At 44.3% G+C, this 23,572-nt stretch overlaps 1 protein-coding gene across 1 annotated transcript in view; it reads left to right on the top strand.

Annotated features, from left to right (window-relative positions):
• Positions 1-23,572, top strand: part of SPOCK3 (SPARC (osteonectin), cwcv and kazal like domains proteoglycan 3) — a 131,368-nt gene that overhangs the window by 80,603 nt on the left and 27,193 nt on the right. Inside the window, 1 exon segment of the mRNA XM_032470773.1 lies at positions 420-534. Coding sequence (XP_032326664.1) covers positions 420-534 — 115 coding nt within the window.

Genomic DNA, 23,572 nt, shown 5'->3' with positions numbered 1-23,572 from the left:
TTACAAAGAAAACCAAAACAAAGCAAAAGTAAATAACCAAAAAAATTCTCCATTGTGCCAGTAATGACTGATCATTGCCTTTAATTCCCTTCAGGTTTTGTTCACAATGACTGAGAGCCTGTTCATGGTAGCTACTGCTGTTTTGATTCTTAAAATTCTGTAGGATTAGTTATTATTATCCCAGTTATTAATATGGGGACACTGAGGCTGGGAGTGTTTAAGAAGCCAGCCCCAGAGGCCACGTTAGGAGGTGGCCCTCCGGGCAGTGGGTCCGGTGAGATGCTCTTGGTCTTTTCCGTTCCCATCTCTTTCTCGCAGCACCTGTCATCACATTGCAGGTGCACTGTTGTCATGTCCTTGACATCCTGTTGCTATAACTCAGTGTACCTGAATTCCTGTTTTTTTCTCTTTTTATACAGTGCAAACTAGAATATCAGGCATGTGTCTTAGGAAAGCAGATCTCAGTCAGATGTGAAGGTCACTGCCCGTGTCCTTCAGGTACGACCACAAGCACCAGCAGAAACGCGAAGAGAGGTAAGTGATGAAAGTTTCTTTATAGTTTGACCTTTCCCCGCGATTAAAATGTTTTGCAATGAAAGTTGTCATTGAATGCACAAGGAAATTTACTAATGTACATGCACCTGACTTTTAAAATTATATCCTAAGTGAAGTTTTTTCCTTTAGCCTCAATTATTATAGCAAGTATTGTCCTTCTGTAAATTTCAGTTATCTTGGGAGTATCAGCTGGGTGCTTCTTTCCATGGGTAAGAAATCTTCAGCAATGCCACCTATGAAGTACTGTGTCTAAAATGTGTGTTTTAGATGTATTTTTCCTTCTGGAGCAAACAACTGATCAGTGTTAAGGTAGTAGCTGATAAAGTACTTTGGTCACAATGAAACTGGTCAGTCATTTAGTGCTAATTTTTTTTTTATTCAAGTGTAGTGGATACACAATGTTGTGTGAGTTTCTGGTGTATGGCCGTAGTGATTCAATTATTTACATGTATATGTTCCTCTTAGTATTATTTTCCATTATAGGCTATTACAAGATACTAACTATAGTTCCCTGTGCTGTACAGTAGGACTTTGTTGTTTATCTGTTTTATATACAGTAGTGTGTGTCTGCAAATTCCAAACTGCTAATTTATCCCTCCCCCTCCTTTCCCCTGTGGTGACCATAAGTTTGTTTTCTATGTCTGTGAGCCAGTTTCTGTTTTGTAAGTAAGTTCATTGTGTCATTTTTTTAGATTCCACATATAAGTGATATCATATGGTATTTTTCTTTCTTTGTCTGAGTTACTTCACTTAGTGTCATAATCTCCAGATCCATCCATGTTGCTGCAAATGGCATATCATTCCTTTTTATGGCTGAGTAGTATTCCATTGTATAAATACACCACATCTTCTTTATCCAGTCATCTGTTGATGGATGTTTAGGTTGCTTCCATGCCCTGATTGTTGTATTTAGTGCTACTGTGAACACTGGGGTGTGTGTATCTTTTCGAATTGGTTTCTCTGGGTATATTTCCAGGACTGGGATTGCTGGATCATATGGTAAGGCTATTATTAGTTTTTTGAAGAATCTCCAAACTGTCCTCCATAGTGGCTGCACCAAATATGTTCCCACCAGCAGTGTAGGAGGGTTCCCTTTTCTCCATACCCTCTCCAGCATTTATCATTTGTGGACTTTTTAATGATGGCCATTCTGACTGGTGAGAGGTGGTACCTCATGTAGTTTTGATTTGCATTTCTCTGATAATTTGTGATATTGAGCATTTTCTCATGTGCCTATTGGCCATTTGTATGTCTTCATTGGAGACTTGCTTGTTTAGGTCTTTTGCCCATTTTTAGATTGGGTTGTTTTTTGTTGTTACTGAGTTGCATGAGCCCTTTGTATGTTCTGGGAAGCCTTACTGATAACATGAACAATCCATTACCGCATATTTTGTATATGTGTTATAAACTGTATTCATAAAGTAAGCTAGGGAAAAGAAAATGTTATTAAGAAAATCGTAAGGAAGAGAAAATTCATTTACAGTACCATGCTTTATTAACACCGTAAGTTTACTTCACCTGTTTATACCACGACTAGTCCGTCTGTCAGTCCCTACACTAGTGCCGCTTGTATGATACAAGCCACTGTAGGTGTTAGTTGCAGTGTAGCTCTGCTGAAGTGACCAGGCAAAGGGGGTTTCCTGCTGAGGGCGGTTTACAGTAGAGAGCTGCTTACAGTTAGATTTCTTGAAAGATTTTATGTTTGGTTCTACTATTCATAAAAGGAAAGAGTCATTTTAGCTGTGACACTTCTCCAGAAAATTAATTTTTTCTTAGTCTCTTCAAACTACCTATGATAGGAGTTTCAAATTCAACTTCTCAGTTTTCTCCCAAGTTTCACCTCCCTTGCAGGAAGGAAGATTACTCTGAGACTCCTATTTATAGGTATTTCTTGGACAAGTGTGGGTCCACTGCATACTAGATCTCGGTCAGGGATGGAGAGAAAGTCCAGTTTCACCCCCGACACATGAGACACTGAAGCTAGAGCAGCAGGAGTTTCTGGCTGATTTGTGTAGATTCTCTAAAGGTTTGTGTCCAGACCCCTCCCTCTCTGACAGTGCCAGCTGAACTCCCATCTGGAATAGCTTCTCTTCTTTGTGAATGCAGCACAGAGGTGGGGTCCCAGCCTGGGGACGGTGCTGTGGGGCCCACGCTCCCTGAGGGCTCTGTGCATCCCCTGCTGACCCCTGGGTGGAGGACCTGCCATCTGTAGGAATAAATGGAAAATCTCCAGAGGAGAGAAACTGTATTCTTGAAACTTTATAAGGCAGCCCTTTGTATGATATCATTTACTCATATTAGGGTCAGAACAAGAAATCAATGTGTCTGATTGATTGATTTCACCCTTGAAACCTGCCAGGAAGTGGCTCAGATGACAGTGCTTTGTACCTGGTTAGCGCTGCAGCGTAGGAATCCAGCCAGCTGTGGACCCAGAGGAGTGGAAAATCTGCCGCCCAGGAGAAGTCAATTCAGCTAACTTTCTCTGACGTAATGATGGGAAGGTACGCTCCGCTGACCTGTGCACAAGTCTCTGCACTAGCGTGTACACCTGATGAGGGAAGACTCCACCCCAGGAGAGGGTTCTCCAGACCACCTGGGATTGTTGGGAGCTCCTCAGGACTAGAGATGCAAGTCCTCATGCCCCTCCCCCGCCTGCTCTGTCAGAAGCTCTGGAAATGGGGATGGAGATGGGGTGATTTGTGTGTTAATAGAGCCTCCAGGTGGTTCAAAGCACAGTATTCCTGGCACATTGTAGGTGCACAGCCAGTCGTAAAGGACTGGAGGGAAGTTAAGTTACAAGCAGTGATGGGCAGTGAGGACCACAGCACATTTCTGTTTCCTCCCTGTGGATGCAAAATCCTGGGGAAAGATATTTCTCTTACAGCAGGAGTTTTTATAATGTTGGTAAGGAATAACTGGCTGATTTTGTAAGAACCGCGGTTTGTTCGACAGGGGAAAGTGCTGGTTAAAATTTCAGAGTCATCACAGCTGAGTCCAACCCGTGTCATCATGGTGATCAGCTCGGGGGGAACACACATGCTTGGTATCTTTCGGTGGTCATTAACTGCTTGTCTTGTGGTTTGTGTATTATTGGTAGTTCTGAACTCAGCCATGATTTAATTTGATTTTGTAAATGCGTGTTTTTAACTTTTTAAAAAATGTTATGGTGGATTTCTCGAACAGTGGATAGTAAAGTTTATAAAGACTGGTGTGATTCCGGGAGCCGGTGACTTGGCTGGTAGTGGCTGGAGGGCAGCGCTGGCACCTGCGGGTCTGAGAGCCGGCTCGGCTCGTCTGTGCGTCCCTTCAGCTCCACCAGCGTCATACAAACTGCCTTCAGTTTGTGCCATCTTTACTATTTTAATTGCAAGTGGAAGACAAGTGTGCCATGCCTTAAATTCTACACCTTCAATCCTCAGTTTCCCATTTAAACAGTTGTTTCAACAACGCAGTCTGATACCATAATTTTTTAGGAACTGAATTCTTAAGTTACACTAAAATAGCACATAGTATGCTAACTAGAAAGGACAGTCTAGAAACGTTACTGACGGGAATCTTCAAATGCATTGTAGCTGATGGCGAAACCACGCGCCTTTATGACTTCTGATAGCGTCAGAGACTCCGATTTGTTGAAAGTATCAGGTATTTTTTAATCCTTCTGCTCAGTGGACAGAGCTGAGCAGATAGCTCCTACCATCTTCTGTTAGTGGAATCAGGATTTAGACAGTTGAAAATAGACTGTGTTTGTATTCCAAGTGGCTCAGGTCTGTTCAGAGCCTGCTGTGGACAGGCTCCCGTGGGAAACAGCGAGTGTCAGAAACCCCTTCTGGCCCCAGGAACGGGCCCAAAATGTGGCAGAATGTGACACTGAGGGTTCTGACATCCCACGCCCCGCAGATGGCGGACAGTTCTGTTCTTGTCTCGGGAGGGAAGGTTTATTTACATGTAAGTTCAAGGGTTAGACGTCAGTAAGGAGCACAGCCTACATTGCTCTGGCGTCATGAAACTGTCTGTCTGTGGGTCAGGGTCGCAGAACACCAGCGATTTCACGGGGCTCCACCTAGTGTTGTTTTAAAGATCGCTTCACTTTTTTTTTTTTTTTTTGAGATATTGTGCTTTATTTCGGCTAATGTGATTAATTCCTTCTGTGGATAACTTTGGGAAGTCTGTGTAATTTCTATTAAGTTCCATTCTGTACCCTGTAAAATTTTTTTTTAGTTTTTATTTTTATACAGTTTTCAAAGATTGCTTTCCATCTACAGTTATTACCACATATTGGCTCTTCCCCACGTGTGCAGTCCATCCTTGGGTCTGTCTTACACCCAGTAGTTCATGCCTCCCCCTCCCCCACCCCCATGTTCCCCCTCCTCCCCAGTAACCTCTAGTTTGTTCTCTGTATTTGTGAGTCTGCTTCTTTCCTGTTTTGTTTCCTAGTTTCTTGTATTAATACTTGTATTAATACTTAGGAGTGAAAATTTGACGGAGATTTTCAACACCTTGAGCAGCACCCGTTACATGGCCAGGGTGGCCTTGAGGAGTTGTTTCAGCTCAGAAAAATGCATAGTCCTCTGAGAATAGTTTATCGAATGAGAGGTGCTCAACACACAGGGAACATTTTACGCTACTTAATGGTTAAAGTTCATCTATATGCTATGAAATGGATGTAAATAATCTAGAAAGTGGCCTTGTCCTCATTCTTACAGTGAAATAACTCTTCAGTTACATTTGACCTTGAGTTTCACATGTTGCTGGCTTTATTTTAGTGCCCGTCCATCGCTGTTTTGTGTGTTGAAGAAATAAAAAGATAGTTTAATTTTTACAAATACTAGCAACGTATTTCAATATTCATCTCCCCTTACTGCCCTGGCCCCCTCCCTTCCCCCCGTGCCCTCCCCCCGCACCCCCCACTCACCCCACCCCCACGCCCCCGCACCGCAGCTCCCACTCGTGGCGCTGCCCCGAGGACAGCGGTGTAGCACGTCGGGTCAGAACTCCACGCCGGTTCGCGTGTTAGGTGCTTTGATCCACCTGCTGGCTTTGAAGTCAAGTGCTCGTTTCAGCAAGTCCTGGCCTGGGACGTTCACGTCTCAGGCTTTGTGGCACATCCTGCGGAGGATGCAAACCGCGCCTTCCTTCCAGGGTTTTCTGTCTCAGGGCGTCATTTCTGCCACAGGTAGAATTCCGCCCGCCTCGGGGCAGGCGGTTTCGGCCGCTGCAAACCTGCAGGACGGGAGCGGCCCCCAGTCCTGGCAGGCGTTTCCTTTTCTTCAGGCGTCCGAGACTTTCCCAGGTCAGCATGGGTGCACCTCTGCTGCTGCCTTCTGAGGAGTTAAGTGATCAAAATTCCCCTTTTCTAGAGCTTGTTACTTGGCAGTTTTAAATGTTAACCAGACACCTGAAGGAGTGGAACATCGGCAGGGGGGTGGTGCTGACACGGTGTGCTGGTGAGGAGGCGCCTACCGCTGCGGCACTGAAGGCTCGGTGTCCACCCGCAACATCTTCGGGGTTCCCGGAGAGCACTGACATGTCCTAGTCTGGATGAATTTGAAGAACTGTGGTGAGTGAGTGGTAGGAAACTTGACAGTGATTTGATGCTGGGTTACAACCCAGATGGCTCCCAGCTTTGAGGTCAGAAGTTTCATGAAAATGTTCACAGAATTCAGGTGATACAAATATTCTCCAAGTTGGGCTGCACAGCTGGGAATCCGTGAGTCATTGTGTGGTTTGACCCTTGTTGGATACCACTTTTTTCCTTCTGTTTGTTTCGTTGCATGTAGAGAAATTTCTGTTTATCTGTCTTTCTTGAAGCTGAGCTAGACAGGGGTGGATGGTGTCTGTCTTTTAAAATAATCTGGAGAATTATAACTTCAAGTTGTAAAAAGGTAAATATGATTCATAATAAAAAAAAAATACATGTAGGATTCGCCTCTTATATTGTGGCTTAATTTCCTCCAGAATTGTTCTGTTTGCTCTAACTTGAGGTAGTTTAGCAGCAGGTAACAAGCACCATCTCAGTTGCTCAAGTATAAACATCTCATGTTCTTGAAGAGAGCAGCAATGCTGTTTTCCCTCAGAATTTCAGGTTTAGTGTGTACCACTGTCTCATCATAGTTAAACATATAATTCTTTAAGTTACTAGAGGCACTGAAAGGTTGACTTGTCAGAAATCGTTAACCATGTAAGTCACTGGTCTGAAGAAGGATATTTAGTAACCTTTTCCGCAAGCTTCCGTATTCTGAATTTGTGACTCAGCAGAGATCTTCCAGTTCTTCCCAGAAGGTCTACAAGCAGGTAAATGAGTGGTGCCCAGCTTGAAAAAGAAACACATCTTTCTTAGTTCCTCCATTGTATCACAGTGAAATTTGTAGCACAAGATGACATCCTGGTTTTCCGTCTTGATGTAAATAAATGCTCAGTATTTTTCCTTCTTTCTTTTTTCCCCTGTGTGATCTATTTATGGCTAGTGAGATTAGCTTTTTATGTGTAAATCTGACTTCTCAAATTGTTTACTCATAAGGTACCACTGATCTACTGTTAAAGGATTGATTTGACTTCATGTCTTACATGATTTAACCAAATTTTATGGACATTTTTCTTGGTTGATATTTTTAGTGTATACTTACTGGAAAATTCAGATTAGAATCAATTTTCTCTTTAATCACCCACTGTTGCATTTTGTAGTTAATTTATACGTATTCTACGTTATAAAGTGCACAGCATTCTGGGGACCAACAAGCACAGGTGGGCTCGTTCAGAGGGGTCCTGGCACCTCCACCCGAAGGTGACCTCGGGCTCAGGGCCTCTCAGGGCAGACGTGAGGCTGGTGGGTCTGAGGTCAGCTACTCAGAAGGAAGGGGTTGACCAGCCACCTAGGACAGCCAGGCAGCTGGGGTCAGCGTCTGAGCTGCTCTTAGCCTCTCAGTGGAACTGCCATAAAGGAGAAGGTCCTCAGTGGGTGATGGTGAATAAGGAGCCATGGGGGGGATGCTCCAGGCCCTCCCATCCTGTGCCGTAGGTACTGGGCTCCACAGAAATATTGTAAAAACTGGGACAGAGCTCGGAAAATCTCTAGGGCCCCCGTGGAGGCCAAAGCAAAGACCACCCCCCAGGGTTACTTTCACAGCTGGAGACAGAGGACTCAACATGGAAAACACACTTCATTGAAGTAGATTCACAAGGAAAATCTCAAATTAAGGAAGAGGGTGTGTCAGCAGATTCAGCTGAAAAGCCACTTCTCTCCTGGGATCTGGAAGTAGCAGCCTGGGGAAGTTTCCATGTAAGGTCATTGTAGTTGTAGTCTGTGAAGTTATGGAAAAAAACCGAGAAAATGGGCAACTGAAATATTTGTAGCTGAAAAAAATGACACAATCCTGTTAATGTTGGAATTTGAATACATGAACACTTGTTCTATTTTTCTTACACTATTTTATGCTTAAAACTCTCAGGGAAAAGTGAAACTCAGAAAGCTGAGGAGAGCTGGGTGAGCCGGAGTACCAGATTTAGGACAGAGTCAGAGCTGCGGCTGGTTTTCTGTGTTAGATGTGACCACTTGTGAACAGAGGAACCGAGAACTTACAGTCAAGGCTCAGGTTGTCGGAGCCAACATAACAATGCACTTTCCCCAAGGCATCGCTGAGCTTTCAATGATGAAACAGCCTTCCTTGCAGGAGTATTTATATTGTATCAAGAAATTCCTCTGGTTGATGAATCAAGGATAAACACTGTTTAAAATCCATAAAAGCATAGCTCTTTAAAGCCGGTAACTAACAAATTATTCAGGAAATAGTTTCTCTGGAAAATACCAGTGCAAGTTTCCGTACAGATACATGAGAAGTGGAGCCTTGTTTCTCATCACCTATTCCCTTTTGGCCCTTTTTGAATAGTTTAAGACACAACATTAAAAATCACCTCAGATGTTTAAAAAATACATATAAAGGAATTGTTCTGTTTCTTTAGGTAACTTCTACTTGAATATTATCCTTGAACCTTTTAAGGAAATGCTGAGGTCACTGTTGACATTAGAAGTGTTCTTGGTTTTATAAATTCTGAAAATAGAATGGACAAGAGTTTCTGGACTTTACAAGTAGTATTTAATAGCAGTTTCGAGTGTAGGGAGAAAGAATCTTGGTAGGGAAGACTTTCAGTTCCATGTGCCCCAGGGTGTAGATGAGTGTAGCCAGTTAGTTCAGAAGCCTTAGCATCCTGTGATTCCTACAGTTTTATAGCTAAATGCGTGATGTCATTATTGGTGACGTCTTCTCTTACTTTGTGTCTGTCTCAGCAGTTTACTCTCCCCTTTGCTCCCCTCCGCCTGTCATCTTTGCTTCTGAAATAAGAACGTTTGTGCAACACCAGTACTTCCCTTAAGACGTGTGTCTTGTGGTAGTGATCAAACCTGATGCTTTCAGGTGACTGACAGCCTCAGTGTGGAAACGATTAAGAACAAAACCAGTTCCTCTAAACTTCTGGGCAACCCACCTGACTTTTAAATGTAAGACTGGAATTCCAAACACAACACATTCAGCTGTATGATGGAAGTAAATCACTGGATATGGTAACTTGTGAATGACCTTTTAAATAAAAGAAAACCTTATGTAATACACACACACACACACACACATATATAAAAACATAACGGCAAATAAACAGAAAAACTTTCTTATTGTCAGTTTGCCTATACAGTGAAAATTCAGATTTGCCATGTTAATGGTAATTCTTCACAGCTCTATTTTTAGGAAGAATAAAACTGTCCAGTTGCACCCAGAAAAAAGGTCAGGATGTTAAAGGAAATAGAGGTGTGTGAATAGGACTGTTCTTGACAAATCAGAGTCCAGTGGAGGTGCTGACTGACAAGGACATCACCAAACACCCCCACTTAACAGCCTGGGGGCACAGGAAGGGGAGGACGTGGAATCCCTTATCAGATGTGTATTTATACATTAATCTGCCTCTTCTAGCCTGTGTCTCGTGGTTTCCCAATAACTTGGAGAAGACCTAGAAAACACGTTTATCAAATCTGAATATCAGACAGTGTCAGAAGAATGGATTCCTCCATGAATGATACAGTGAGACTCAGACTTGTTAAAGTAAGCCACGATACAACTGAGAAGTGACAAGTTTTAAATAAACATAAATCTTTATAAAGACTGTTACATGGAGTCCAGAAATCACAGAATGAGTGACCTGATTTGAAAGCAGTCCAAGTAAAAAGCAAACTTACTTTGGCTTCAGGATGCTGGTTGGGGACGGCAGTGTGGCTACTTACTGCTGACGTATTAATGCAGACTTGCTTCCTGGGGCATCCAGATAAAGAGACAGCACCCACAGGACAGGGTCGTGGTGGATACCTCTCCCACGTACAGTGAGAACCGATGGGAGGAGCTGAGATATGCAAGTCAGAGAGGTGAGCGTTTTAAAACCGGAGGCTGGCCACGTGGAATAGAAATGAGATTTTTAAAGTTCTTGTAAATACAAATCTCCAAGATAGTTTGTATAAAGACTTAGAATTTCCAGCAGGAAGCAGACTGCCCTGCCCGCAGGGGCTTCCCTAGGTCCTTTGGGTGCTCGGCGGACTTTGCATGGAAAGTATTTTTGCGTTGAGAACAGTAGCAGGTGAGGTTGTCCCAAAGCGCTGGTGCTATGAAAATGGTTTCTATCTTTTTAGCAAATAAATAACTAAGTAAGTAAATAAATAAATGTATTCATACTCTTTACTTGGTTTAGAAGATTGATAAATCAAAAAGGAAATTTCATTGTTAAAGAGAAATAAAAGGGCATTTAAAATAGTTCGTTTGTCATAAACATGTAACAGTTCAGCCCCGTTTACAAAAAGAGATACAATGTTAGTGAGTAGAAACGAAGCCTGTCATCTGGCTCGTTGTGAAAGCTGTCACTCCTTACAAAGGTGGTCTTCAGACTTATCTGCTAACCTCCAAATAGGGTGAACTGTACTGAAACAGAATTACAAGGGCCTTGATTTCACTGAGCCATACTAACCTGGCACATCCTGTGTGTTCTATAGCAACAGTATCTAATCTAACCCGTGATTTTATGTTTGTGGTGAGAGTACATGATTTCTTTAAAACTCTTTGTTTGGAAGTTGGCTTATATTGAAAAAAAAAGAGACAGAGCTGGTATAACTTAATTGTCTGAAGTGGCTCACTGAAATTATCCTAAGTAAACATATTCAAGAAATTTTCAGTATTTCAGATAAAAATATTTAATGGAGATAACATACTGGATGCATCATCAGTCTCCTGCAGAAATCTCAGAACAGTTCTCCTATTCTTAGAAATAAGATGCATTTCTCTGGGGGGATCCCAGCCTTCCAGGAAAGGCTGAGTGAAGATAATGGTCACAAGAAATGAGAAACTAGAAGTAGACTTACCACATGATCCGGCAATCCCACTCCTGGGCATATATCTGGAGAAAAATATAATTTGAAAAGATATGTGCACCTCAGTTCACAGCAGCACTGTTTCCATTAGCCAAGATATGGAAACAACCCAAATGTCCTGTCAATAGATGACTGGGTAAAGAAGATGTGATACACACACGTGTGTGCACAATGGAATACTACTCAGCCATAAAAAGTAGAAATAATGCCATTTGCAGCAATGTGGATGAAACTGGAGATCATCACACTAAGTGAAGGAAGCCAGAAAGAGAAATAAAAATACCACATGGTATAACTTATATGTGGAACCTAAAAAAAAAAAGGACACAAAGAAGTTACCTGCAGAACAGAAACAGACTTACAGACATAGAGGACAAACTTGTGGTTACCAGTGGGGAAAGGGGGTGGGAAGGGATAAATTGGGATTTTGAAATCTACACCCCTTGGGGAGTGATGGAAATGTTAGCTGTCTTGATTGTGGTGGTGGTTTCATGGGTGTAGACATCTATCAAAATTCATCCAAGTGTACATCTGAAACATGTGTCATTTACTGTACAGGAATCATACCACAATAATGGTGTGGTGTTAAACAATAAAATAAAATAAAATTTACGAAGAGAAATGCCCGCTTCATTGAAATGTATCGTTGGTAAACTCAGCAGTAAGAGCCTCTGCACGTGTAGTAGCACCTGTTCTACCCGCGTTTCCGTTCTCAATGCGTGAAAATGAAAACGGGAGACGAATCCCCGTAGAAATGCTTGCTTTGCTCTGCGCGGACGCAGAGCAGTCACTGCCACCATCACAGCGTCCAGGAGGGAGCGTCTCGTCCTGCCATGTGGCTGAGCCCGGATCAGGACAGTCCCTGAGCCTTGGGAGTGCGGTGGGGGGGTCCCAGTGTGGACCTCCAGGTCGCCCTGTGACTTGATACGTTACACAATATTATGTAATCCCTGCACGTGGCTGATGATAAATATCTTTCTTCTCTGGAAATAGTCAAACAAAAATGTGTGAATCCAAGCTACATTACATTTGGAAATAGATGTGATTTACTGATTGAATCAAAGGAAAATTTGAAAAATTTGGCAAGTCAAAATTAATTATTTACATAGGAAACTATCTTTCTAGAAAAAAATCGTATATTAGGGCACTAAATGTGTAAAGTAGGATTGATCCTTCTCTGTGTTTTTCAGGTTATAAAGAAGCAAACGATATTCATTCTGGTCCTATGGTATTTAGACCACAAGTAAGGGAAAGACTAGCACATATAAACCAACAATTTTTGAAAAGCTGGAGACAGAATACTAAATTTTATACAAAAATTAATGAAGCTTATGATTATTAACAAAATGGGGGAATGATTAGACTGTTGAGAATTGTACTATTTCTGCATTTTTCTCAAGTGTCATTTGTTTTAAATAACAACAATGCAGATTCAGTGATTTTGGGGAAATTTAAATCTTAAACATTTATGGACTATTAAAATGTTTTTCTCCAAAAGAAAGATGCTCTGTAATAGATGAAAAGTGTTAGCAGTGTGTTCCGGAAATTCTTCACATGTTCTTTTAGAACGTCTCTTCCATTGGGAGTGGAGTGTGTGCAGGATCATAATTCTGTCTGATCTGTGGTGGGTGCCAGGTCAGGCACAGGATGTGGGGAAGTGCGGGGAGCGCGCTTGGTTCTAGGGGCTCTGCAGGTGTGCTGCTGTTTGGAGCCTGTGACAAAGCCCAGAGACAAGCTGGCCACAGTGCACGGTCCTAACGTGCTTTTCAGATTTAAAAATGAGGCTCTTTTTGCCGTTTTGCCTGTTGTTCTCTCTGAATAATGACCTAAGACCGTTTATTTTTCCTGTTATAAAGGCCACTGGTTATTGAAGGCAGCTCTATTTTACAAAAAGTAATTGGAACATCTCACTTTTAACCATGAACTAAGTACAACTTACCACCAAAGAAGACAAGTACATGGCCCAGTACAAGTGCTTGTTACCGCGCTCCGGTTTTGTCCAACTGACCCGTCACAGCAGCTCCACCCTTGGGTGCCCTCCACCTGCCCGGCAGCTGTCCAGACACTGGGCTCATAACCAGATGAAGCTGGTGCTGGACCCAAGGTCGGCCGCTCGAAAGGCCAGTACTCGAGAGACAAGTGTCGGTGGAAAAGGAAAGGTTGCTTCATTCAGGAGGCCGGCAGCCTGGGGAGAGGGTGGACGAATGTCCTGAGACTGCCTCCTGGTTGCCACGTGGAGGACAGAGGTTTTAAAGGCTGAGCGAGGGAGGGGCCGCGCAGGATGTGAGCAGCTCCTGCATTGGTCAGCATCGAGGCGATGTTTCAAGCATCCCGTCTTCTGGTTTCAGCTGGTCTGGGGTCTCCGTGCTGGTGGTCAGCACTCCCACCTGGTGGAGGTCTGCTTCCTGTAAGAACAGCCTAGGAAGCTGTGTCAGACCTTCATCTGTGTTTTTTGGGGAACTGGGAGTTCGGTGACTGCCTTGTGGCTGGTTCATCATCTAAACTGCTACCAGTCCTGCCCCCTCAGCAAGTACTCTTCGTTTCCACATCTTCACAGTGTCCTAATTTCCTGATCATTCACTCTTGAGCCAGCCCTTCGAGTCTCAGGGGAGGCCTGGAGACAAGCTCTTCTACAAGCCGGAGGCAGATGGAGGATGTGGGGGCTGGAGGGCTCTGTCCCGGGAAGGCCCCATGGGGTCCTGCGCAGTGACACACACACTGTCTATGTGAACACACATCTCATAATTGCACCAAATTATCTCCTTTTCAAAGGGCAGGAGGCGGTCTTAGGGAGTAGATACAGAGTAATTAAAGTACTTGCCAGAGATAGAGTATTTAAGGGACTCTCCGTCTAGAATTAGTTAAATGTGACGCTATTACTTTTTTAACAACAGGTAAGTTAACTCCCAACTTTCAGGATTCCTGCTCCAGAAAAAACTGCCACTGTTGGTAAAAATAAGAACTGAATGAAAAACACCATCAGGAAGATAAAGTCTGACTGAATGTAGGGTTTGCCGACTACTCCAAGCCTGCATTTCCTTTAAGCTGTTTAAGGCGAGCAGACAACAAAACAAAGTCCAGTCATACTTTGGGTTCTTAATCGGCCCAGCAGCATTTTTGGAAGGGTTTGGTTTTGGTCCTAGCCCATTCGTCCTCTGGGCTCCGGAGGCACTGAGACAGGACGTAGTGCTTTTCTGGTCGGACCACTTGCTCTGGACCCAACCCTCCTCTGCCCAAACACAGAGGCTGCTGAGGAACCAGGATGCACTAGACTGACAGAAGGAGGGGAAAGGACAGCGGCCGAGACAAAGCTCGGATTCCTGCTATGGGGTGATGCTCCCGGACAGGACGGGCGTTCTCAGGAAATCCAGGATAAATATAACTTGCAAAAGCATTTGACCTGGTGAGTCTCAAGCTGGATGTGCCTTTTGATCCAACAAGTCCATCACCTGAAAATTACCCTCAGCGTATCCTCGGAGAGTTCTCCACAGAAATTTCAGTTACAGACGAAATGACGGGGGCACAGAACGGCTGGTCTGACATTCTCCTTATTGACAGGATAGAGTTTTCCTGTTGTTTGAATGAATGAATGAGTGAAGACTTGATTGACTGATTTAGATCCGGATCCATTATTTTATCATATTTCACTGAATCTAAAATGTACGAATGGAGCTTCATTATTTTGTGTGACGCTGAGAAATTGCTCTTTTTACTTTTAAAACACCCTTGTAGCCAAGTTTTGAAATATTCACTATGAGATGTGCATTTTATAATCAACGGCCTGCAACAACAGACTGCAAAACCCAGCTCAGTGTAAACCTGCATGTCACAGGCTAGTCTTACAGGGGAACAGATCACTTTTTGCAAGTTGTGAAAGGTTTTTATTTGACAAAGCTTCATATCAAAGATCATTAAAAAGAAGCTTTGCAGGAAGACAATGGTAACAATAAGAGATGCCCATACCCTAAGTTTCCATGTCAAAAAACATGACAGTAAAACACTGGAAGTCACGGTAAGAACAAGGCAAGGCTAAATCCAGGATTACTGGAGGCTTTTATCAAATGGACTGTTTGCTGAAGCGCTTTTGAAGTCCTGTGATAGTGTCCCTCTTACTTCCATGGGTCACATGTAGTTGCAGTCCTCAGCTTTATGCGCATGAAGGTAAAATGCACAGCGCAAGCGTCTGAGTAAGTGACATCTTCCACGGCCAGATGATTACTCTGTGGTTCCCTCTCATTAAGTCTGGTGACCTTTTTACAGAGACTAATCTTCCTAATTTGGTGTTTTCCTCCTTGTAAGTAGGTTTCAATCACTTTGCTTCTCACTGGCCACCCAACTTCGGGAAAGGGAGTCAGGAGGGAGAGTTCCCCTCCGAGGATGAGATGTCCAGTTAAACTGCACGTGAAATAGTAGGATCTGTAATCTTCTGTAACGTGTCTGGAGGTGGGCCCCCCGGGACTGATGGATTCAGCCCACAGTCCCCTCGGCGGCCCAGGCGTCTCCGTCTTTCTGCTCCTAGATCTTCGCTTTCCTTCTTGAGCTCACGGACAACAAAATGTGGGCCTTTACTTCAAGAAATCATGGGAAGAAACAGCAGTACTAGGCTAGAAGAAAAGATGTGTTCTTCCTGTGTCTATTTTATTTAACTTTTTAATTGTGAGCAAAGAAACCTGTCACAGGGCCCCTCTACCTGGCTGCCTTCGGCCCTGTCTGGGCAGCACTGGTTACGGGCTGGTTCAGAGTCTGTCACAAGCCAGTGAACTCAGCCCAGCCAGGTGTGAACCCTCAGCAGAGAGCAGGTGGGCCTGGGGGGCCCTGGCCCTGCAGGGCGGAGGAGAGGGAAGATGGGGCTCTGGGCTGCAGCCCTCAGAGGTTACCCTGCCGCTTGCCCAGGATCAGGGCTCTTCAGTTATAGAAGGGAACAGTCTCTGTGACCTGCTGTCGAAGGTCCGGGAACTGGAGCTGGGTCGGGCAGCTCGTGGACAGGCCACTGAGAGGGGAGCCCCCTCAGGATGGGGGACTGTCAGTGGGGTCTGAGGCCCGGGGCCAGCTCTGGATGGGAAGGGACGTGGGAACGGAGAGGAGCAGGGTGTGGGGAGGGGGTGCTGTCACTGTTGGGGTCCCCGGAGCAGAGAGCTCTGAAGGGCGGCTCCAGTTAGAGCCCCATCTTACCAACAGACCACAGCTGTCAGGTGAGCAAAGCAGGCAGGCTCTAAATGGCCAAGAATTTGCTGGTTTGCACTACTTTTAAATAATTGGATAATGAAAATTGGAGTCTGCTGTCCATGGGCTTTGGCAGTAAGGGTCTCAGCCTGCAGTGGAGAAATCTATCCGCAGCCTGGGGACAACCACATCTGTGTGCATCTGAGTGTCACCTGGGCCATCCAGCCATCCTGTTGAGTGATGTGCACAGGGGCTGCGGATGCCGTGGTCCTCCCCATGAGAGGGGCGGACAGTCACGTCTGTAACCCGGTAGGACTCAGCCCGTCTCCCTGCTAGCCCTGCGGTATTTATCCCACCACAGCTGACAACGGCCTTGAACCAAGTGTTGGTCAGTTTTCACAGAGTAAAATGTTCTCCCCAGGCTGGCTGTGCCAGGTGTTGCGATAAGACAGCTCCAGGTCTCTGGGAACTCAGAGTCCAGTTGGATGCATGTTGGTCACCTTCCGTGTGCGGGTTCAGGCCCCCAGCATCCTTCTTCTGTCTCTGCTTCTGCATCCTCTCTCAGGTCCTGGGGTTTGGTCAGGAGAGGAGGGGAGACGCTGCGGAAGAGAGGAGAAAGCTCCCAGGTGTCCTCGCTTGGAAGTGGCTGCCACATGGACTCACGTTCCACTGGTGAAAAAGCAGTAGTGAAAAAACTCATCAGGTGTTTATATTTTTTCCGAGTAGCATTCTTAAATGTGTCATAAATCGAATCACCTGTGTGGAAAGCACAGCGGGGACTAGAGGGTCAGTCCCAGGATCGACGAGTGAGGAACAGAATGAATCCTGGGCACAATTCAGGAACATTTGCATGGGGCTTCCTAAGCATTTTTGGTGAGTTAATGGCCAACATAAGCTTGTTTTTCGCTTGTTTACTTTTTTTTTCTTTTTACCATTAACATAATAGAAAAGTGTGAGCTCTCTCATTTTCTGAAAAAGATAATAACCCAACTAAAAGCTCTTAATACACAGAGCGCTTTACTTTTATAATGACTTCCTAGGGTGAAAGGCCCGGGACTTAAGATGGACTGGAACAGAACACGTTTTTGTACTTAAGGAAAAACAGGGTGGTGATTTGCAAGAAGAAAAGATTTTTAGGAACCAGTTGTCATCACGATTTCTGCCTCACCGTGTTTGACAGAGACTCTGGAGCGAGGCAGCGCCTTTGAAAAGGACCGTTAGGAGATCCCAGAAACCGTCAGCCTCCCTGCCGGTTCTCAGCACAAATGCCAAAAACCTCTTGAAAGAATTGTTTCTGAATCTACACAGTCTTAGGCCTGAAAATCTCAGAGATACTTAATAGTAATAGTTAAGATGCATTGAGAGCCTTGCTAGTGGTTTGTATAAGTCCTTTAGTTCCCATAATGACCCTGTGTGACAACTCCTGGTACACACTTTCAGATGAGAAAACTGAGGAACAGAGGCTAAGCAGTCTGTCCCGTGTATTCCACTGGTTAGTGTTTTTCAGTTCCCTTGTAGCTTCTGTTTGATACTTCCTTACATTTGCTCTCTGTTGGAGTCCCACTGTTCCCCCGTTTTTCTCTCCAGTTTCAGGAACACATTAATGACGCTTCCTTGGAACCCTTTGTTAGTTAGATGGCTTATCTCAGTTTTGTTCAGTTCCTTTTCTGAGGCTTTGTCTCCCCATTTTGCCTAACCCTGTGTTTATTTGTCCTGTCGGGCAGATCCGCTACCCACCCAGCCTTGAGGGAGGGGCCCGGGTAGGGGGCGCCCTGTGGACTTGCGTCCTTACGACGTTCTGTGTACGAGGTTGTGTTGTCTGCAGGTAAAGACGGTTTCACCTTATACCTTTCCCCTCCTGATGCCTTTTGTTTATTTTTCTTGCCTCATTTGTCTGGCTAAAACCTCTCACAGTGTGGGGTGTAACTGTGAGGCAGACATTGGTCTTGGGGGAGGCGTTCAGACTTTCACATTGTCACAGTGTGACTTGTGGTGTTTGTGAAGATGCCGTCATCAGGCTAAAGTTTCCCCTTTTATTCCTAAGTCATTTTTTTGTTTGTTGACAATATTTTTCATGAATGAGTGTCTATTGCAGTTTTTCTTTTGTCGAATGATTTTTCTGCATTTCTTGAGATTATCATGTGTTTTTTTTCCTTAATAAGTGTAATTTTAAGATCATGACAATTAAATAAAACAAGAATTTGGCTTTTCTCCTTTTTTTCCCCCCAAATACTAGTAGTATCATAGTGTGCTAAAATTCAGTGGGAAATTCTCAGTTAGGATTACAATGCCTAGAAATGGGCTTTTATAACTCAAGTTATAATAAGGCCTAGAGACTTTAAAAACAACTGATGTCCTGGTTAAATAATTCTCATTTATAAGTCTTTTCATTGTAACCATATGAAATTCATAAGGTTCTATTTTGAATTCCATTGACTGAAAACCATTGTGAAGGTCCTGTCTATAGCTGCAATAAGACCTAAATTAAGCTGACAGGTTTTAAAATTAATTTTAGTGTGAATATAAGTTTATATGTTCACAGATGAATTTTTAACAGAAGCCTAAGTCTTAGGTGCAGTTTTTGACAGCTTTTAGCTTTAGGTGTGATAAGTGAGGTGTCCACTTTCATTGACAAAGAGATAAAAGGATTTAATGGATGTGAGTGAAGTCTACGTTATGTACCGAGGAGTGCAAACAGGGACTTGTGACCCAGATAAAACCACAGAAATCCGAAAAAGTACGTTAAACCTAATCCAGCCAAGGGGAAAAAATGAACTGATTTCTTTTTACAAGTGTAATCATTTCACAGCTCTGATCAGTGATCGGTGCCGTGCTCATTGTCACGCCCAGGCCCTGGTGCCTGCAGTAATGGGTGTCCTGTCCAGGAGCTGACGTGTGTAATTACGAGCACTTTATCGAGAGACTTAAAGGTCTGACCACTCTAGTTTCCAGAGCAATCGTCTGCCCAGAGTGCTTGTGAGCCATGTGATCTTGAACAAACTGTCTAATCCCTGGTGCTCTGTTTTTTTTATTTTTAGAAAGGTAATAATAGTACCTAGTTCACAGGATTGCTGATTAAGAGAGTCAGGAATTTAAGGACTTCGCAGCGGAGCAGACACGTCACGTGCTGTGACTGACCAAATCCCTGAGTCTTCTGTTGTGTGTTTGTCAGTTACTGTTATTGTCCTCAATCAGCTGCTCCTCTTAAGTCCTTTAAACTGTTTTTCTTCTTGTATTCCATTTGTTTGATGTTAATATTGTTCTTCTGGTTTACTTTTGACTTGAATTGCCTGTTTTGGTGTTTTTCACTATATTCGTTTCCGTCTTTCTCAGAGTTCCTCCCCCTGATTTCATTTCCCGCCCTCAGCGTGGACGGGGAGGTGCTGACATGGGACCACTCCGAAGTGGGTAACTGGGTAACGTCTTTATGTCGGTTATAATCTGCTTCTCTCTAATGTTAGATTATGTCCTCCGATATTGCCCTGTGACCCGAGCCGTCAGGGGCAGACCTGCTGGGCCCGCGTCGTGTCTGACCTCGCCCTCCTGCCTTTGCAGGACATCTGGGTGGAGGGCAGCCTGCGGGGAGGGGTGTTTCCTCCAAAGCAGAGCAGATCTGCCTGGAGCTTCCAGGGCCGGGTTGATGTCCCCACCCAGCAAAGGGCAGGTTTGTGTCTGCGCAGCTAGGGCCCCTCCCCGAGAGGCGGCATGTGGCCCTGCTCTGTGTCCCCAGGCCCTGGCCCCTCGGCGCCTCTGGCAAGGGCAGGCAGAGGGCTGTCCTCTGGCTTCTCCTCCTGCTGTGCAGAAACCCGATCATTCTTACTGGCCCGAGGTCTGGGTCTTCCCCTCAAATCTGCAGAACCGTGGCAGGCTGCTTTGCAAGCAGGGCACACATGGCGCCCTACCCAAATCTGGACCCCAGCCTCTCCCAGGGAATGACCCACCCAGCGGGGTTGGAAATGAGGGGCACCAGCCGTCATCACTGGCCCGGAACCCAGTCCTCCCAGCTGAGGTCTCTGGCTCACACCAGACAGAGAGGCCTTCTGTCTCCCAGAAGTCTTGAATTTTGCTTTCTTAGACACTCTCATGCGTATGTGGTCTGACTTCTGTGGTTTCTCTCGGTTGGGTTTGGGGAAGAAGGACTGAGTGCTTTATCGACATCTTGTCAGACCACATGGAATTTCCAAGACTTAAAGCTGGTTATGCATCCGTCTTAATGTAAAGTGTTTGATTGGCATATAATTTCCTTTCCAGTCAACACAGTGATACTGTCTGGCTCCAGGAGGAGGCTGGCTTCTCAGAGAGAGAGAAAAATAACACAATTGCAGACTGGAAAATTGCAGCCTCACAGAGCATGCAGGATGCTTGATAAAAATGCTTCCTGATGGCAATGAAATTATTTAAAAATCTGCAGGGCCAAAATGTGCACACACAGAAGAGTCATTTTGGCGTGAATGGACAGAATGAATCATGATGTTTATAGCACCAGTTACCCAGAATGTATAAAGAGACTTGAGACAGCCCAGAGAAAAACACATCACAATGATCACATATGCAAACACAGCTGAAATTGTGTCTAGAACAAGGACATGCATATTTTAAAACCAGAAAAGAGATTGAAGGATAACATTCCTTCTTAAATATGGGCTCTGTGTATGAAATTGACATTCAGTAATTTTGAAATGACTTGCTTTTGTTTCCAAAGAGGAGAGAAAAGGACAATGTGAGTGCCAATTAAAGTGGAAATCATTTAAGTTCATTTTCTAGGTAATTACTTTATCTTAACAGAGGAATTATTTAGTTCCTGCCAGATTACACTCGGCTTTTGTAAACCCTCTATAATTGTGAGGGTGTAGCGTCTTGACAGTGGGAAGAATGTGTGTGCAAAGCCATGAAAAGCAAAATATGACACAAGTCATGGAACTTAGCTGACTGTGGGTTTGGGTTAACATGTCAATGTGCTGAGCCTCAGTGCCCTCATCCTGCAAATGGGCGTAATGTATCCCAGGGCTGCACAGAAGAGACGCTTGCATTGTAGGAACAGGTTTAATGTGTTAGAAACTAAGACATGCACACCCCTTTGCCTGGTCGTGTTCTGTGTGTGGTAGTGTTTGTGCCACGTGGACCCGGTAGTTTGTGCAGAATTTTGTAACGGTACCAGACGCATGGTTTTCACTACTAATAAATATCTAGCTACGTGCAGTGTCAGGATACATTCACTTTTCATTCTTGTGATTGAGCAGCTCTGTGGTCACAGTCTGTTTTCCTGGTTGGTAGAAATATGTGTTTAGTGATGCTCTGATAATATGTACAGGAGGTGCTTCCCTGAATCAGCTGTATTTCATGGGTTCTGAGGGGAAAATATTTCATCATGAAGCTTATAAATTGAAAAGTTTTTCCATACTTTTCCTAACAACCCCTTTTGTATCAGTACACATGTGTGCAGTTAAAAAATACATATATTTATTTCCCTCAAATACATGGATATGTAATATGCTTTATATGTTATCATTATGTATGTATCTATATGTTATAAAATGCAAAGTGTATATAGTATATCTTTATTATAATTATAAAATAACATCCATTACTCTAATTTATCCCAGTCTTATTTCTGGACATGCTCTCTGTGGACGATAGTCCCTCGCTGGAATGCATTATTATTTCAGGAATGAACGTTTGAGGACAAAGGTCTAATTGCTATGCAGTATTGTTTCCAAAGTCATTGCCAGCCACTTGAAGGGAGCCCAGCACCTGAGCCGGGCCCCACAGAGGCGCTGCGTCCTCACTGTCACTGCCCGTCTGTTCCGTAGAGTCCCAGGTGTGACTGTGGCGCTGGCGGGACGCTGTCGCGACCTCCCCTGGGAAACACTGCTCATCTGTCCGCGTGGCCGCTGTCGGCCCTGTGGGTGGAACACCAGCGGTCTTACCAGTTGTGGCAGGACATTGGGATCAGAGGCACTTCATGAAAATGTAACTTGATGTAAATCATTGAAGGTTTGTGGCACACGCATCGTGGACAGAATGTGTATGTGGAGCGTCAGTCTGAAGCACTGCGAATGAGCATCAGTGCTTCCCGGGTTTATGTTAATTATCTCGTGAAATGGAGTCATTAGAGTAGAAGATTCACGGTGTTTCATTGTGTATTAATTTTAAAATACACCCCACTCACCTCCCATCCCCCACACTAGCAATGCCTTTTATGAAGGCATATCACGAGTGAAATTAAAGATGTAATAGTGTTACTCTGGTGTATTTGCATGTGGGTGTGTGTGTGTGTGAACTTTTAAAAGGTAAACATTAAGATTTTTAAGTACAAGATTGAATTCATCCCAGTGAAGAATTATGATCCAATGGGAGCATGGCTCAAAAAAAAAAATTCAATGTTGTACTATCGATATATTTTGAATATTTTAGTTGAACTAATACAAACAGAAATGCAATATAAACAGAAACACTGTTTCTAAAAACATAATGTATCACCAGATGTGGAATGTGAAACCTCACGTTTGCAGGGAAAACATTTATGTTGAATTATCTGAGTGTGACAGCTTCTGTCATGTGAAATCTCTGATATCAGCATGCTTCCCTAGAAGGAGTACCATGTGTGCCAACTTATTTTATTATTCTGGGAATGAAATACAAATAGTAACATCACTTTCCCTATGAGGCTGATTAATTTGAATTTAAATTTGAACACTGAAGACTCAGCTGAGAGTGAGTTGATGTTGGGTCACAGGACGTAGGCCAGCGTGAGGACCGCCATGATGGAGGGAGCTTGGTGAATCGTGTGCTCTGTGATGCTTTCGGCAAATCAACGACAGGAGGTGAGTTTCAGTGAACTTGTTAAGTCATGGATGTTACAGAGATCCCTGTGACCTGGTATGGTTTTAGAACACTGAAACATAATAAAGTGGAGTTTTCACCCAAAACAAGACCATTGTATTACTCTTAGTAAGGTTAGTGTGTTAAAATAACAGCAATCCCTTCCAGCCGTTGCCGTGGGGTGGGTGTTTCCAGCTCAGCGTCGCTAGGTGTTTCTAAATTTAATGACCACAAACCGCTTACCTTTCCAACCTCATCGTCGGGGGTGGGGGAGGCGTGCATGCAGGGGAGGGAGAGCTGTTCCTGCTACAACCGCAGGGTGACTCTGGGGGTGGGAGGGCTCGCCCTGTGCGCGGGAGGAGGTCGGCGTGTGTCTGTGCCGAGACGGGGCCAGCTGCCCATGGGGCCTGGTCACAGAGCCCGTGTCTGGTGGGGATGCTTGCGTGGACCATGCGAGGGCCCAGCCATCTCCCACTGTCGGGGTCTCTCTCTCTACATCGTATCAGTCTGTGTCTACATCCACGTAGCGAGGTGAATGTTTCTAGCGCTGTTGTACAGGTGAGCACTTCAGAGAAAAATTTGCGTAAATAAACCCAGGATTTGAACCTCATCTCTGGCTCTGGCTCGTGTAATAAA

Source organism: Camelus ferus, chromosome 31 (genome assembly GCF_009834535.1).
Source record: "Camelus ferus isolate YT-003-E chromosome 31, BCGSAC_Cfer_1.0, whole genome shotgun sequence".
NCBI lineage: Eukaryota > Metazoa > Chordata > Mammalia > Artiodactyla > Camelidae > Camelus > Camelus ferus.
Note: the sequence above shows the minus strand (reverse complement) of the source record. Positions and strands in the feature narration are given on the sequence as shown.